The 18271-nt window shown below is 39.5% G+C and overlaps 1 protein-coding gene across 9 annotated transcripts in view; it reads right to left on the reverse strand.

Moving 5' to 3' along the window:
• Nucleotides 1-18271, reverse strand: part of Acaca (acetyl-CoA carboxylase alpha) — a 264876-nt gene that overhangs the window by 131105 nt on the left and 115500 nt on the right. For all 9 annotated transcript variants that reach the window (XR_013111129.1, XM_076936129.1, XM_076936128.1 and 6 more), the window contains 9 exons: nt 17715-17818; nt 12319-12400; nt 11769-11914; nt 9837-9987; nt 8214-8348; nt 7298-7444; nt 6121-6309; nt 5350-5450; nt 4569-4657 (listed from right to left, as the gene is read on the reverse strand). Coding sequence is in view for 8 of the 9 variants with exons in the window: in XM_076936129.1 (XP_076792244.1) it covers nt 4569-4657; nt 5350-5450; nt 6121-6309; nt 7298-7444; nt 8214-8348; nt 9837-9987; nt 11769-11914; nt 12319-12400; nt 17715-17818 (1144 nt within the window). In the remaining variant the exon portion in view is untranslated. The remainder of the gene's footprint in view (nt 1-4568; nt 4658-5349; nt 5451-6120; nt 6310-7297; nt 7445-8213; nt 8349-9836; nt 9988-11768; nt 11915-12318; nt 12401-17714; nt 17819-18271) is intronic.

Here is an 18271-nt window from a genome sequence, read left to right on the forward strand (position 1 = left end):
ATAAATAGTATTTTTCAAAATGAAACTAGTATGTTTGGAAAAACACTAAAATATACTAGCTAGAAAACAGCAATATAATAAAAGATCCTATTTTGATAAAATGGAAAATGTTTAAAAATTGGCTGCCCTTAGGCTAGAGATGTAGCTGAACAGTTGAGCAGTCATCTCACTACAATCCCATCTCCAGCACTGCTGGAGGAAAAAAACCAAAACCTGTTGTCCTGTATTTCCTGTCACTGAGATCAGCTCTACAATGATAAAAGAAACACATCAGGGCAACAGTAATTATTAAGAGAAGGGGAAATAAAAAGAATATATTTACCTGAAGTGAGGGGACACAGTAACAAAAACAAAAGAATAACAAGCAGTCACTTTAAAAATAACTATTAATAGTGACAGAGAAAAGAGAAGGGAAGATGACCCAGTGGTTAAACATACTGGCAGCTCTTCTAGACGGCCTGGATTTGATTCCCAGCACCCAAATGGCAGGTCACAAACATTTGTTAACTCCAATTCCAGAGGGAATAGGATGCCCTCTTTGGAACCTCCTCAGGCATGAGGCATGTATACGTGCAGACATACATTCAAACACACATTATTTACTTTATAAAATAAAAATAAATCTTTTTAAAAGTTGTTTTATGCGTATGGGTGTTTTGACTGCATGTGTTTGTACACCATGTTCATGCAATACCATCAGAGGCCAGAAATGGGCATCAGATCTTGAGAAACTGGAGCTACAAATGATTGTGAGCTGCCATGTAAGCACTGGGAATTAGACCCAGCTCCTCTTGAAGAGAAGCTAGTATGTTTAACCACTGGGCCAACTCTCTATGTTTTATTTTTCTTTTTGAACACTTATTTAGAAAAATATATATATATACACAAACACTTATATACAATAAAATATATACTAAAACTTGAAATGATACCCATATGCCATTTTAATTTTTTATATATTAAAAAAAAAAAACTTTTCAAGATCTTCCTGCCTCAGCCTCCCAAGTACTGAGATTAAAAGTATGCATTACCAAACTCAGTTAGAGAGAGAGAGAGAGAGAGAGAGAGAGAGAGAGAGAGAGAGAGACAGAGAAATTTAAAAAGAATATTACTTTAGCCAAGGCAGTGATGTCATGTGCCTTTAATCCCAGCACTTGGGAGGAAGAGGCAGGCAGATTTCTGTAAGTTCAAGAACAGCCTGGTCTACAGAGCCAGTTCCAGGATAGCCAAAGCTACATAGAGAAACCCTTTCTTGAAACGCCAAGAAAAAAGAGTATTAATTTAATTTTATTGTACGTACTTATGCACCACATGCATGCAGAAAATCAGCACGGAGAGAAGAGGTATGGGATCCTCTAGAACTAGAGTTGCAGAGGCTGTGAGCTCTGCAGTAAGTGTTTTTGCTGATGAACTGTCTCTCCAGTCATGATCTCCAAATCCCCCCTTTTATATAGGCATTTCTCAGTATTTGGTCCAATGCTGGCCTTGAATTTGGCAGTCTTCCTGCCTCAGTCTCCCAAGTGACCTGCTATATATTCTTCTTCAGAAACAATTACTAAGCTGAATTTATAATAATGATTCTTTTGTTTTCCTTATATTTATCACCAATATATCTAATTTATCATTTCCTGGTTTTGAACCTAATTAAAAAACCAGGACTATGTATTGATTCATTTATTTATACGTGTTCCTAGGAATCATCTATTTTCAGTGCTACATAATATTCCGCTGTAGGAATAGCCTAGAATTCAAAAGCCATTCTACTTGTATATATTTAGAGGTTTCCCTCTGCTTTCTTTTTTTCCCCCTATTATGACCACTAGTGGCACAAAACAGGCCTTATATTTCGGAGTAAGATTACTAGGCATTATGAAAGACTCATTAGACACAACGTGCAGTTTTCTGAGGCCATCATGCCATTTGCACTCCCACTCCCAGGAGCAGTATAAGATGATCCTATGATTGTAAAATCTCTGATTTGGGCTCCCATTTCTGTAATTGGTAATGGAACCAAGCATTTTCTTGAAGTTTATGGATGATATATACTTTCTATTCTGTGAAATATCTTTTTCTTTCTTTTGCCCATTTTTCTGTTTGATTGCCTTTTATGTACTAGTACTAATCCTGATGTAGATGTAAATACTATAAATAGCTCCTCTTTACTTTGTGGCCTGGGTTCTCAATTTCTTAACAGTACATAGGATGAATAGAAGTTCCTGAATAGATAGAAGTAAGCAGTTGTTTCCTTTATACTATGTACTTCCTATTTGTAGTGCCATAAACTCCTCTCTATCCTGAGGTTTTAAGGATATCCTAAAATTTCATACATTTGCCTTTTTGATAAACATTTAAGTCTTTACTTCACATGAAATTGGTTCTCAGCATCTGAAATGAGATACAAATGATGGGTTCTTTGTCTTGTTTTCTTACTGACGCTTACCCTATCCTCATGATCACAATGCCTGCTGTGTCATGCAATGAATCACATGCGTACAGATCTGCTTCTGGGTCTATAGCTCCTTCCACAAATGTCACAGCTGTTTAGTTAATATGGCTTCATAGTAAACCTTGGTAACTCATCTGGCAAATTTTTTTTTTTTGCCTTCTATTTCTTTAGAAGTATGTTTTGTTATTGTTTGAAATGGGGTCTCACTAGGTATAGCCCTATGGCTTGCTGTGTAAAGTCTACTCTGATCTTGAATGAACATCAATCCTCCTGCCTCTATCTTCCAAATGCTGGGATTACAACTACACCTACTTTAGAAATATCTTGGCTATTTCCAGAATTTTGTTTAAATTTTAGAATTAGCTTAATAGGTTTCAAGAAGATCCCTAAAAGGTACTTATTGGAATCTCAACAATTGACAACTGAATTCAGAGAACACCGATACCTTTGTAAAAATGTCTGTTCTTGACACTGACCTAGTCTTTATGGTTGTTCATTCATTTGAATATCCTCCAGAAGATGACTGCGTGTTTTTGTTGTTTTTGTGCCTTTATATTTCATGGGTTTTAACTGAAAAAATTTTTAAGTGATATATTTTTCAACACTGTTTTTCTAAATATATAATATGAGACCCTATCTCAAAAATAAGTAAGCAAATAAGTTTAAAAAACAAAAAACAAAAAAACCAACCTTTTCTGAAGTGTTAAGGACTGAACCCAGTACCTGATGCATGATAGCCAAGTGCTCTAGTCTGGAATGCTCTAGTCTGGAGTGCACCCCAGTGTAAATGAATTTTATATGTTTGATGATTTTTTTTTCCTTTTGAGTCAAAGCCTGCCTCTACCTCTCAAATAAAGGCACTCACCACTAAGCCCTGCATGTTTGATATTTGTACTTAGAAATTTTGTTTGGTTTTAAATAATTTAGTAATAAATCTGGGGGTTCATTGAGCTTTCTAAGTAGACACCTGAGCACACTCGAGTCCTCAAGCCATTTTATTTTTTTATTTTTTTGAGAAGGATCTCATATAGCCAAGGCGGGCCTTGAATCCCCCAAGTCTTGGGATTTCAGTGGAAAGCCATCTTGCTCTAGAATTTCAATCCTTTTCTTAACTTACTGCAACAGCTGAGTGGACACAGTAACACCAGAGCCTTTGTCCTAAAGTGGATGTTTTGAACATTTTGCCACTATGTATGACATATTACATGAAATGGCTGTGGGTCTGCTTAACATGGGGAAAGGATGTAACTTAGTGATTTTTATCCCCGGCACAGGAATAGAAATGGGGACACATCAACAGGAAAAATATTGTGTAATTCTACACCGAATTTTGTCCAATTTCCCCCCAACATTTTGAGATGATGACCCTATTCTTTCTTACTCTGCTAGTACATGATAAATTACATCATTGGTTGCCCCTAAATTCATCAATCTGGCTTTTTTTAAAAGCCTGTTATTATCTACTTGTGTAATTTAACTGCTCACAAAGAGTAGAGACATCTTTTAAATGATGCAAAAGTGAACAGAAGAAATTTTAGGCGCTATTTCAATTTTCTGGTGTTACACTGCCATCTTGTGGTAGGATGTCATAAATGGCAGTATGTAGCTTAAAAATCGTAACCAAGGTATTTCACTCTTAAAGAGTATCCATCATTTAGTGAAGCTCTTCAGAAAAAGCCAGGGATAAATTCCACCTAAATGACAGACTAAAAAGCATCAGAGATTTTTGAGCTCTTCTCATATGCCTGTGGTTCAAGCCTTGGATTAGCTGCTGAGAGGCAAGCTCTTCAGAAAGAGAATTTCAATTCCAGGTTGGTCATGACTCAACTAACTCTCACTACACACAGTCAAGAAGATGTCACCAGAGAATGCTAATCTCTCCAAGAACAATTATCTCAAGCCTTCCTCAGAAGCACATTGAAGTTCCAGTCTCACCAAGCTGTTTTGTCATATTCTTCTCCATGCTGGTGAAGTACGGGAGTTTTAGTTTTTAAGGGAAGTAGTGAGAGGAGGAAGAGCTTGTTCATGGGAAATGTTGGTAACAGCATGAACTGCCTAAGCTCTTACACAGTATTTAATCAGGACTGCGCCTGTCCTTAGAAAGTCCTCAGGATGAACTTACCATTCTGAAACTGTGTCTCTACTCGCAGGTACTGCCGGAGCAGATCCATCACCACAGCCTTCATGTGGCCACGGATGCCACTTCGGTACCTGTGAACCATAACAGTGCAACACCACTAAATGAACCCAGAGGCCACATTTACTCTCTAGACTGTCCCCTGAACTGTTTTCCCTCTGAATACAGGACAGACCCATAGCTTGTATTTTCAGGTTGAAAATTATTCATTTAAATTTTAAACTGAAAAGTAACTTCAGTACAGAGGAAAAGTTTTATAAAAGAAAGCCAGAAAAGGAAAGTAAAAATAGCACCCCATCACCACACTGCTCCCAACTTCATAACCAGATCTAACGACAGCCTGACTTAGCCCCTACTGCTGAGCAGAAGTTATCATCATGCTTGAAATGGCTAAAGGACTTTTGAAAAGTTTTGAGTATCTTAAAGTTGAAAATTTTCTAGATAGCTTTTTAGTCAAATATCTGGATCCATAAAATATAAAAAATAAAGATCATGGTGGAGTCTATACTAGAAGAAAAGCTAGAATCTTCATCAAAATAGCAAATACAAAAAATAGAATTTGGGGGCCATAATAACTGACAGAATATTATAAAAACAGCAGAAATAATGAATGAGTTCAGTCACAGATCTAAGAAGTAACAAGATGTAACCAACTTTCGAAGAGATAAAGTACTATCTTCTCTCTTCTGAAAGTCAGACTGAAGTAAATCTTTATGCCCAATTGAAAGCAAAGAAAGCATGAGAATCTGGAGACCCACGTGACTACCTCTGCACCAGCTGGACAATGCTCTGGGTGTTCATAAAGAAGACTTCCCGTTCAGATTTCCGGTTCAGCGTAGCTGCATGACTATCTAGGATGTTGGCAATCTAAGGCAAAAGAAATAAGAAAAATGAAGCTCCTCCTGCTAAAGGAACCAAACACACATTCCTCTGCATCAGCACCACTACCAAACAGTCTCCTTGGTTACAACATGACAATACCTGTCTGACATGTTGTCAATACTAGTAAGTTAGTACAAGTTTAGCACTTGCTAAAGAAGCAAACAATTGCTAACTTTTTTCACCCTTTCACAGATAGACTAAGGACCACATCACGGAACTAAATTTAGCCAGAGGGTGTGATAGGCAAGATGCTGTCTAAAGTCAAAACCCACACCTCACTCCTGGTTCCTCACTTGCCCACCTTTACTCCCCATGTAACCATGCATTACAGGTGAGGGGCAAGGATGCTGCTGAGGTGGTCAGCAAGTGTAACACAAACACATTACCAATGTCCTGGTTATCAATCTTACAGAAACATGTCTAATTAGGGCCACTCCCTGAAAGCACAGTGATATGGAATACATAGTCACAGCTCTTTCTTCACATAGTGTGAGATATTTTACAGTTCACATATAGTGGCTCATATCCTGAGGCAGGTTTATGAAGGGTTCAGTGCTTCCGGTGGTAAGATCACAGACAGTAAGGAGTAGCCAAACAGAGAGCATGAACTGCAGTGGCCACAGGGGAAAGGATGACAGTATTGCCCCATAAATACCTGCTGGCTGGGGAACTGACACAGGACTGATGTGATGTTGCTAGCGTACTGAGCCATTTCCTTCTTAATAGACTTCTCCACATTGAGGGGGATCCGGCCCGAGACACTAGTCATGATATCCTGCAGCTCTAGCAGAGGCAGGGAGGGGTCTCTTAGAGTCTTCATCAATCGTTCTACCCAGTCTTTTACCTGTGGAGAAAGAAATAATCAAATGGGATGCAAAGGCAACACAGTTCCCCAAATAAATCAGATCCCTGAATCTCCTAAACTACAGTGCTGGTGCTTCCTTTAGATTTACTTATTTTATGTGAATGTGTACCACATGAGTGCCTGAGAGTTACAGATGGTGTTGAACCACCATGTGCATGCTGGGAATCCATCCTCTTCAGAGGAACAAGTGCTGTAACCCTGAACCATCTCTCCAGCCCCCGGTGCTTACTGTAAAACTGCAGCCTAAACATCAAATATAGCCCCAGTCTATAGTTCAAAAAGGAATAATCCCAAGCAAATGACAGCTGTTAATAGCATTGTCTGCTTGTCCAGAAATACTGAGTTCAAATCCCAGCAACCACATGGTAGCTCACAACACTGAGATCTGATGACCTCTTCTGGCATGAAGGTGTACATGTAGACCGAGCACTCTTATACATAAATTTTTTAAAAATTAAGTAAAGAAACAAGGATTTAAAATGTCAAATCCAGTCAGGCATGGTGGTGCATGCCTTTAATCCTAGCCCGGTGGGGACGAGGGCAGGGGAGGGGTGCGGAGGCAGAGGCAGGCAGGTCTCTGTGAGTTCCAGTTTGAGGACAGCCTGGTCTACATAGTAATGAGTTTCAGGAAAGCCGGAGCTATATAGAAAAACTCTGTCTCCAAAAACAAACTTCAAGTCCAACAAAGAAAGGTGGGACGGTAACAGGACAAACAACTATTTCCTCCTAAAAAAAATTCTTCCTGAGTCAATGGTAGTACATGAGCTCAGTGGTACAGGGATCGCATAGCATGCTTGCTTAAGGCCCTGGATTCGGTCCTCAGCATCAGAAAGAGCGGGGGGGGGGGGGGGGGGGGGGGGGGGGGAGGGGGGAACAATCTTAAAACTAAATATTCCTCCTGAGACCGTAAACTCCTCTGGGGAATGAACACATTTGTATATCCCCTCCCCAAGGGAGCCGTTCATACCCTGCTGCTGAAGAAAGGGTCTGGAAGGCAGTATCCATTCATCACATTGACCAGGTTATCCAGGACATAGTGGAAAACTCTATGGAGCTTCTCGCCTCTGAGAGCTGTACTCTGGATCTGTGGTAGACTGCCCGTGTGAAGCTCAGCCTGTGATCACAACAAGAGACACTGGTCATTACCTTCTACTCTGGGCACAAATACCACTTCAATTCAGTCACCATCAAAACATGAGACATCCCATCATGACACACACCTATCTGGAGAAAAGTCAGTGGAAGAAACACTATGAGAAAAAGACAGAATCTCAGCTTTATATCGGCTAGTGCAAGCTCCAGTCTCAAAACACTATAGGCACAAATATAAGGCACAAAATTGGGAGGAACAAAAAAATGATTAAGAAAATGCTGACAAGAAGCTAACCATGGTGGCACACACACTTGTAACCCCACACTCTGGGAGATAAAAGGCACGAAGAGCAGAAATTCAAGATGGAGACAAAGGAAGGACAGGGCCTGGGGAGATGGCTCAGTGGATAAAAGCATTTGCTGCAGAAGCATTAGAACAAGGTCAGACCCCCAGTACCCACAGAAAAATGAGTGTAGCCATACACAGCACTGTGCTTGTTGGGGGAAGGGGTGAGAAGCAGGACTGCTGGGAATTGCTGGCTGCCAGCCTAGTTCCAGGTTCAATAAGAAAACCCTGTCTCCAGGGAATAGGATAGAGCATGATAAAGCAGGACACCTAATGCCCTCCTCTGACACACATACAGGCAGATAGCACATAACACACTCACACACATGCAAAATAGGATGGGGGCGGGGGAAGGATGGGAGAGGACAAGGAACCGGCAAACCAAGCACCTCCAAGCTACCATGTTTTTCACCCTCTGAGTGGTTTTTAGTGCCTTCCTCCTTACCTGTTGAACTTTACTAGGATTGTCCAGCTGCATTTTGGCTATCACACAGCCAGGGTCAAGTGCTGCTCCAGGTCGCTTGACATAATGAATGCAGCCAGATTCTACAGCTGTTAAAGTCATCACCATCTTCATTACCTGTAATGAAGATGTAAGTTACATCTCCCTTTATGGACATGAACAGTTTAAAGGTCAGTATTCTCCTATCATCTCAATTGGAAAACAATTTAACACCCCAAATGAGAATATATCAAAATCATCAGTGAAATACTACGGCAACTGGTTAAACTTCTCAGAAGTATATCTAAGGGTTAGTGACAGACACTGATTCCTGTATTGCATTTAGGTTTTGTCTGTTTTCATGGATCATTTAGCCCAAAGCTTGCTTTGTAGCTGAGGATGACCCTGAACTCCCGACCCTCCTGCCTACTACGTGCCTAGCACTTTTCTAACTTGTAAATACATTTCGCTGCTGTTTATTTGTCTGTCTGTCTGTCTGTCTGTCTATGTATCTATCTATTATCTATCTATCTATCTATCTATCTCTCTATCTCTCTCTCTCTCTATATATATATATATATATATATGAAGTGATGGACCATCTGTCCTCATGATAGCAGCACTTCCCAAACTTTTCCCTCACCTATCACCAGCTCATGAAATACGCCTTCTAAATCTCTCAGAAACATCTCTTGAAAGTGTCTTTGTGCTAGGCCCTCCCCATTTCAGGTCTAGAGTACTTTTTAAAAATCTACAAGTCACACTCTACTAAGCTTTTAAAAAATATGACAAAATTTCACTAAAATGTTTATTCCTATTAACAAATAATCACGTTACAGTATAATATACTGATTTAAAGTCTTAATGTAGAAATTTAATAAATTAACAAATATAACATTTGTTGACTACTAAAAAAAAAAAAAAATCTACAGGATGTCTCTTTATGGCATCTACCACTGATATGGTCCCCCAAACCGTTACCCTAGAGCCTGAATCTCATCATATCATTTTGTCCTCTTAAAATCCTTCAGTGATTGTCCATGGGCTTCTGGACAGTCTTAACCTAGGCTCCTTGAAGACTTCAATTTCCTTCCATAGGAAACACCTTTACCTGCTCTCACATCAAACTTTAATCTATCCTCAGTCAGTCCTCACCAGGGACACTATTGTGCCTCGGGGTTAGGTTAAACACTGTTTCCTGTGCATCCTAACCTAGCTCTGTCTTGTCACGGTAAATCCAGAGAAACATCTCTTCTTGTAGGATGTCCTTCCTTACCTGCACCTCTCTCAGTTGGGATGCGGTGACCCTCTGTTCTTAGACGTTATCCTTTATTACTCAGCTGCTATGCTCCCACTGTACCTAGCATATTTTCTCTGTGTAGCCAACAATTAGCATAACACCTGTCACTTAGTACTATTGCTACTGCATTTTTAAAGCTCAAATTTCTTCACTATCAAAGGAAAATGGTGATTTTTATTGTTAAATGGTTTTTATTGTTTTTAAAGTCTTAGTGAACAATCCATATGAAATGAACTGATGATTTTTCTTTGTTATTTTCAATCCTAGTCTATTTCCAACAACCTACAGTCCCTCCCATGACCCAACAGCTTATTCCCTACCCTGACCTCAATCTCTGCATAGCACTGTCCAGCAAAGACATGGCCGCCATCTTCCACAATATACTGGATTAACTTCCCAGCAGATGGTGAGCGCATTACAGATGGATCATTTTCCTTCTCAAACACACAGGTTTTATTGCCAATTGTGATTCGGTATCTAGAAGATAAGTAGAGCAGGCAATCTAATAAAGAACTCGTTATAAAAAAATGAGAGAAAATGTCAGTCTTAAAAATAACAAAACAAAAGCCACACAGAAAATATTATAATGCAGACATAAAAAGGCATTCATTGTATCTTTGTTAATAATTTTAAAATTACATTTTAATTTTATTTAGTTTACATGTGATTATACCATGTGTGGGCACATGCAGTATGGCGGTCAGAGGACAACTTGAAGAAATGGGTACTGTTCTTCTACCATGTGGGTTCTTAGGGATCAAACTCAGGTGTCAGGTTTGGCAATCAGAGTCTTATCTATCTAGCTATCTTGCTGCCCCTTATTTACAATTTTAGTACCAACCTTCAGCCAAAAGTCAGAATCAATAAATTATGATATATTCATATCATGGAATGTACTATAATCATTAAAAATAATAGATATTTATATAAAAATACAAAGATACTGATAATATAATAACTAATATCCCCTCCCTCCTTTCTCTCTCTCTCTCTCTCTCTCTCTCTCTCTCTCTCTGAAGGGACCTCACAATATAGTCAAGTCTGGCCTCAGTCCTCTTCAGCCTCCTAAATGCTTAGAGTTCCAGACACAAAATAATACCAAGCTCAGCTACCACTAACATTCACGGAACAAGAACTATGTTATAGCACTTCAAGTGATCAGTTCATTCAATTCTCACAGCAGTATGGCTGGTGTGATATACTATGAGAAAGAGAGAGAGAGAGAGAGAGAGAGAGAGAGAGAGAGAGAGAGAGAGAGAGAGAGAGAGAGAGAGAGAGAGAGTTAGCTATAGGGAGGGAGCTGAGAATGTGCTTCAATTGGTATAGTACTTGTCCAGCATGTATGAAGCTCTAGGTTCAATCCCCAGCACCATGTAGATCAGGTGTGGTGTTGATATAACCTCAGCACCCAGGTGGTGGAAGTAAGAAGATCAGAAAAAAAGTTCAAGGTCACCTCTACAGAGCAAGACCTGAGCTATGAGACTGGAGGTTGGTAGGGTGGGGGAGTTGGTGGGGTAGGGAGATGGCTCAGTGGATAAGAACACTTGCTGCTCTTGGACAGGACTGGAGTTACATTCACATGGTGGCTCACAACTAACCACAACTCCAGTTCCAGGAGATCCAACTCCCTCTTCTGATCTCTGCTGGCTCCTTCACATACACAGTGCATGCACATATACTCAGGCACACATAAAATAAATAAATATTGATTTAAAAAAGAAAAAGCACCAATAGTATTTAACAGGTATTTATTTGTGGATATATTTAAAGGAAAAATAGTGTGCACCTTTATGCATTTCTTATACGCATTACATAAATTCTAAATATACAAGAAGCTAGCAACTGTGATCATTTATTTCACTTTTCATTGTCCACTACATTGGAGTGGTAGAAAAACATGTTTTCTTTCCTTAAGAGACAGAATCTCACTAAGTTGTATGTGTGCTGGTCTTAAACTCCTAGGCTCAAGTGAGTTCTTCCCTCAACCTCCTACTTTAGCCTGAGTAGTTAATTGAAACTCTAAGCACAGAACACAATACCCAGCTTAAAGCATGTTTATAATTACAAACACTTTTGCACTATTAAATTTTAAGTATATAAAACTTTGTTTTTGTTTTTAATTGAAAAATGAACATGCCAAAAAAAAAAAAAAAAAAACAACCAAACAAAAAAAAAAAAAACCCTGGAACAGTCCCAAGAGCTATTGAGTCGTAAGAGGAAGTTAATCCAACAGCAGACACCTGGGCCTCATCACTCACCTGTCCACCTCCTCCTTCATGTATGTGGTGTAACTGCTGCCATCATAGGACAAGAGCAGCCCACCATCACTCAGCCGATGCACATCCACTTCCACACATGAGCCGTTCATTATCACCACGTAGGAGTTGGGAGACTGCCGAGTCACCTGCAATAAACAAGAGCCAGAAAGCCAAGCAGTGATCCCTCACAGCACAGCTTCAAATACAGCTGGTGTATTGACAGGTACAGGTTAGGACGGCTGTCAGAGAGTGGTAACACTAGTGCTGCTTGCACCTGTCCTGTTGCGAGCAATCGGAGTGTTGGCTGCTTTTCTGTTCCAGCTGTCCCTGCCCCTTCATACTTTTGGAAGTATGTCACGGTGAGAAACAGCTGAATAGATTTTCATAGAATCACTAAATACTGATTCCTGAGACTGTCATCAATGGCTGTAATATTCCAATCCATAAACAAAGGTGAACTTTTCTCAGTCTCTCAACCTAAGAAAACTAGTTTTTTAAAAAAGAAGAGAAGACAGAAACTAAGGTGTAGACTTTGGTGGGGATTGCATACCTTAAGTACATATTTGATTCCTTCATAGATAAGTTCAACATCTACTGTGTTCAGAAGTGTGTGAGCAGGAAGGACTTGACCCCTGAAAGAATGACAATATATGACATACTTATTTCTATAAAGTTCTAATAGATTACAAAGAAATCTCAAAGATTATTGATTATGATATTTCCTGAAATAATAAGTAGAGAAAATACCTAAGTGATTGATTGATCATATAAATTGTGAAAAAAAAAATACTGAAATTTCTTTTCTACATTTACTCATGGTAAGATATACAAAACATACAACTTCCTGTGTGGAAGGAGGGAAGCCTGAATGTGTGAAGTTCTGAGTGAGTGTGGAGTGTTGACATGAACACAGACATGCCAAGGACCCAAAGCCTCAGACTCATGGGAAAATGGCAAAGCCTTCCAAGGGTAAAGCTCACAGAAACTGAAAAACCTTCTCTCTTGGTCCTAGTTGACAGTGTGTGCAGAACTTTCCCCATAGCTTTCTTTCCTCAGACATTTACAGCCTGAAGATTGTTCCCAATAGATACCATGCCTACCAAGACTACCTAAGCCTGTATCTCGCCTTGATCCAGCTGCATGCCATAAATCCTGCTTCCCTGTTTATCCATGTGTAATAATCCTGCCTCTTTGTTAGGCTGTATGCAATAAACCCACCTTTCTGTTCAATTGTATATAATAAACACGCCAAGCTTCCAGGATGCTGCAGTTTCATCATTAAGAGTCCAGTCCACCTGACTCCAGATATTTCTCTAACCATGTATCTGTGTTTGTCTTTTCTTTATTCCCTCAAAGCTCACTCAGGTCTAAACCGATGGAAGCTATACAAGGACACAGCAACTTAATCTTTTATATGGAGAGTAGTACATAGTCTTAAGTGACATTACTGTTCAACTATTTAGAATGTTTTTACTTAGCACAGGGTAGCATTCTATTAAACAGTAACTGCATTTATGTAAGTGTCTTCCTAGAACCTGGCATGTTCTGTTTCTATGAATTTGACTATTATGATACCTCTTGACACTAAAATCATACAGTTTATCTTTTTTTTTAAATTTTTTTGTGACTGGATTATTTCACTTGGTCCAAATCTCAAAGGTCCTCTGTGTTTTAGCATGTGTTAGAATATCCTTCCTCTTTAAGGTTTGATAATATCCTGTGATGTGTATACACCCACCACTATTTGTTTATACTATTCATCATGGATATACAGGCTTTTCCTACTGTGCAGTCACTATGAATAGCACTGCCATGAAAATGTAAGCATCTGAGAGTCAGCTTTCACTTCTTTTGGTATATCCAGAACTACTATATCTGAACCACTATAGCAATTTGATTCTGAATTTTCTGAGGAATTTTAATACTGTCTACCATAAGGGCTGCATCGGTTTACATTCCCACCAACGGTGCACAGGGATCCCAATTTCTCCCTATCTTTGCTAAAACTTGTTATTTTGTGGTTCTTGATAGCAGACATGAGAGTGAGGTAATAATTCATAGAGGTCCTGAATTGTATTTCCCTGATAATTAATCATGTTAGGCATCTTCTCAAACCCATACAAACTATTATAGTCATTAAAAAGAAAAAAGCTTTTCACACAGTGATAAGAAACACTAAAAGACACTATTAAGTAAAAACAAGCCAAGTAAGGAGCAGTTAAATAATGAACATGGCAGGCTGTATTTATGAACAAATATGCAAAAGAATCAAAGAGAGAGACCATGAATCTGAGAGGATATGGAAGGAGTTGGAAGGAGGGAGAGAATATAGGAGGAGCTAGAAAGAGAAGGGGGTAATGATAATATTATTTTTTAAAGTTTAAATTTTTAAATTAAATCTTAATTATTAAATTCTAAATCTTAAAAAAATAAGAATAAAATTAGGTTTTTTAAAAATGCAGGAGGGCCGGGCGGTGGTGGCGCACGCCTTTTAATCCCAGCACTTGGGAGGCAGAGGCAGGTGGATTTCTGAGTTCGAGGCCAGCCTGGTCTACAGAGTGAGTTCCAGGACAGTCAGGGCTACACAGAGAAACTCTGTCTCAAAAAAAAAAACCAAAAAAAAAAAAAAAAAAAACAAAAAAAAAAAAAAAAAAAAGCAGGAGGAAGCTGGGTGTGGTAGCACACACCCTTAATCTGAGCACTGGGGAGGCAGAAGAAGGGCTCTGTGCAGTCCAAGGCCAGCCTGGTCTTCAAAGTGACACAGGGCTTGTTACACAGAGAAACCCTTGAAAAACCAAACTAAAAGAAAAAAAATATTATTATTGTTGTTGTTGTTATTGAGATAAAAGCAGAAAGTAAGAAATAAACATCACACCCATATGCTTAAAGAAACCAATAATATGGATTGGCTACAGGGAAGGACACTGGATACCAAGAAACAAATTAATAGATGCTTTTCCACTATGCATCTTTTTGAAGTATAGAACATGTGAATCTATTTATTGTTCTTTTAAGATTAACTTGCTAGGTTTAGTGGTTCATTAACACCTATAGTCCTAACACTCAAGCTGAAGTAGAGCTGGCCCAGGTAGGTTCAGTAGAACTAGCAGCTTGACTAATTCAGCTTGCCCATGGGCCCAGATCCAGTTCTTTAAGTTGACCCAACATCTACCCAGTCTATGAGCTACTGAAGCTTGTCAAGAAGGCAGTACCGCAGAACCAAAGCTGCAGGATCTCTATGGTTCAGGGTAACTGCAGGATTTCCAAGGAGTCAGGTGAGGATCCAGTATTGATAGTACAGCAGAAGCCAGAGGCCTTGAACCAGACCAGTGACTCACTGCAAAGAGGTATACTGTGGGACACACTGTGACACATCACAGCTTCCACATCAAGATTTTATAAAATTATTCTTTATTTTCTTTTGGGAAAGAGGGTGAAGGGCAGGTATGGAAGGACTGGGAAATGACTACGATTGGGATGCACAATGTGAAATTCACAAAGAATCAATAAAAAATTTAAAGAAAAGGAGGAAAAGGAGGAAGAAGAAGAAGCTGAAATAGAATGACTACTATCAGTTTAAGGCCAAGATCCTGTCAACAAACAATTTAAGTCAGACTTTGAAAAATTACTAAAACAGGGAGTACTAAAAAGAGGATAGTTGAATTACTAAGAGCCAATAGAGGTGGGTAAAGAGTATGCACATTATCTGTACTGGTCACACATTAATAAAAGCAAACTATGAGGCAGGGCATGGTGGTGCACACCTTTAGTCCCAGTGTTCTGAAGGCAGAAGCAGGCAGAGCTCTGTGAGCTGGAGGCTAGCCTAGTCTCCATAGTGAGTTCCAGGACAACCAGGGCTACACAGTAAGACCTGTCTGAAAAGACAAAAACATTCAAACCAAATTATGCCATGTATTGTGGCATGTGCCTATAATCCAAGCACTTATGAGGTATAAGCAGAAAGATATGAGTTAAGGTCAACCTCAGCTGCATGGTGAGTTTAAGGCCAGCCAGATCAACATGAAACTCTGCTTCAAAATATGCCCTCCTCAAATATTAATTTCAAAATACAAGTTTACATGATGAATTAAAAATGGAGTGTTGGAACTGGAGAGATGACTTAGCACTTAAGAGTGAGTGCTTGCTGCCCTTCCTGAGGACTCGAGTGAATTGTCCAGAACTCATATGGAGTGGTTCACAACTGGCTTTTAACTCCAGCACCAGGAAACCCAGCAGCATCTTCTGGCCTCTGCACATATCCATACATATGTGGCATTTATAAATACACATAAGTTTTGTTTTGATGGTTTTGATGTATTCTTTCTTAAAGAACATTAGGCTCAATGGGTTAATACATCTATAATGCCAGCAGCACTCTGGAAGTTGAGGCAAGTGGACTGTGGGTTAGAATCATCCTGGGCTACTTAGGAATTCAATGCCAACCTGATATATAAGGAGACTGTCTCACAACAACATGACACAACAAACAACACTAAAGGACGTGTTAATGCATTTTTATATGCATAGGGAATCCATTTAACTAGGTCAGAGATGTATGCTGAGAAAAAAGAAAGACTGGTGAGGGGCCCAAGGTGTACGGGGAGTTCAAAGTCACACCTGGGGATTTAGATTTGAGTCAGAAAGGAAATGCAAGCCGTTGAAGGCTTTAGTGCATGAGAGTAACAAAGCGAGATGTTTATCACAGGGCTTGAAACCTCAGTTCAATTTTCAAAAATTTGCTTCTTTTCTTCCTTTAGATACTTTGAAAGGGGCGGATATAAGTCTAACAACAGAGAAGGAAATAAAGTGCCCGTGGTTAAAATGCTTGGACGGGATTAGCTCTCTGGACCATTCCCCCAGGGACTTGGGCAGAGATTAGTCTCTGGAATCAACATATGAAATAGTTCAGCTTCATACATGTCTGACCCTGCAGCTGAAGACTTTCAATGTCATCCTGAATATCAGCCTCAGTTATTACTTCCTAAAACGTAGTATAGCTAATTCCAGAGATATTTAGGGTTTGATGGTAGGGAGAAATGCTGGATTTTATCACCATGGTTTGAGGAGCTTTGCTCAGGAAAGAGTGTTTGGTGCAGCTGGGTTTCAGTGTTTAAAAGACTATATTAATCTTGGAGTTAAGAATATTCCTTCTGTAAAGGAATGAGGGTCTGGGTTCAGATTTCCAGCATCTATGGAAAAGGAGGCACAGTAGCATGTGTGTAACCCCAGCACTGTGGTGATGACCATGGAGGAAGCTGGGGGGATGAAGACAAGCATATCCTGGGAGTTCACTGGCCAGCAAACCTAGCTGAATTAGTGAGCTCCAGGCTCAGTGAGAGACTGTGTCTCCAAAAATGAAGTGAGGCCAGATGTAGTGGTTGGTGCACGCCTTTAATCCCAGCACTTGGGAGGCAGAGGCAGAGGCAGGTGGATTTCTTAGTTTGAGGCCAGCCTGGTTTACAGAGTAAGTTCCAGGACAGCCAGGGCTACACAGAGAAACCCTGTCTCGAAAAAACAAAAAAAACACAACAACAACAAAAAAAAAAAAAAAAACCCCAAAAAACCAAAACAAACAAACAAACAAAAAAAAAAAAACCCAAAAAAACAACAACAAAAAAAAAAAGTAAAGAAAAGAAAAATACCTGATGTCAATCTTTTGGCTTCCAACCATATGTGTACACATGTAGGTCTACATGCACATACCCACATGAACACTTACATAACAAACACATACACACTTACAAAAAAAGAAAAAGTGACCTATTCTACTGTGGTATAAAGTATTCCCAGCCATCCCCTCTTTCCTTTCCATTCTTTGTTCAAGAATAACAACTAGTAATCATAAAGTGCCAGGAAGTTGCAGGAAAAAAAAAAAAATGGGCCTTTGAGCTATAGTACTGTACCCAACCATTGATTGGCTAACATTAACACAAGAACATAGCTTACCTCTCTAAGGAGTGAAGGAAGTTAGAGATACTATTCCTCAGGCTCACATCTGCTACATGAAGAGCCCCACACACAACTCCCAACATGGTGTCAGGACGCTCTGCCTAAAAAGAACAGAGGACAGGTCAAAAGCATGGTCACATGACACCACAGCCACTCAAATAAAATCAAGATCAGATTTATTATGAAGAAACATCCTTATCAGCCAAGTATGGTAGCATATACCTGTAATCCTAATACTTGGGAGGTGGAGGCAAAGAAAATCAGGAGCTCAAAGATCATCCTTGACTACACAGTGAGGTAGAAGCCACTTTTATTTTATTTTATTTTATTTTATTTGCCAGCATGTATGTAAGTGCACCATGCATGTGCCTGGTGCCCTTGGAGGTCAGAGGGCAGCATCAGTTCCCCAGGAATTACAAGTGACCATGAGTTACCATATAGATACTGAGAACTGGACTCAGTTTCTCAGGAAGAGCAAGCAGTTAGTGCTCTTAGAGAACAAGTCATCTTTCCAGCTCCCATACAAAGCAATAGGGAAGAACTGGGTGCACATA

This window comes from Arvicanthis niloticus, chromosome 6 (assembly GCF_011762505.2).
Source record: "Arvicanthis niloticus isolate mArvNil1 chromosome 6, mArvNil1.pat.X, whole genome shotgun sequence".
NCBI lineage: Eukaryota > Metazoa > Chordata > Mammalia > Rodentia > Muridae > Arvicanthis > Arvicanthis niloticus.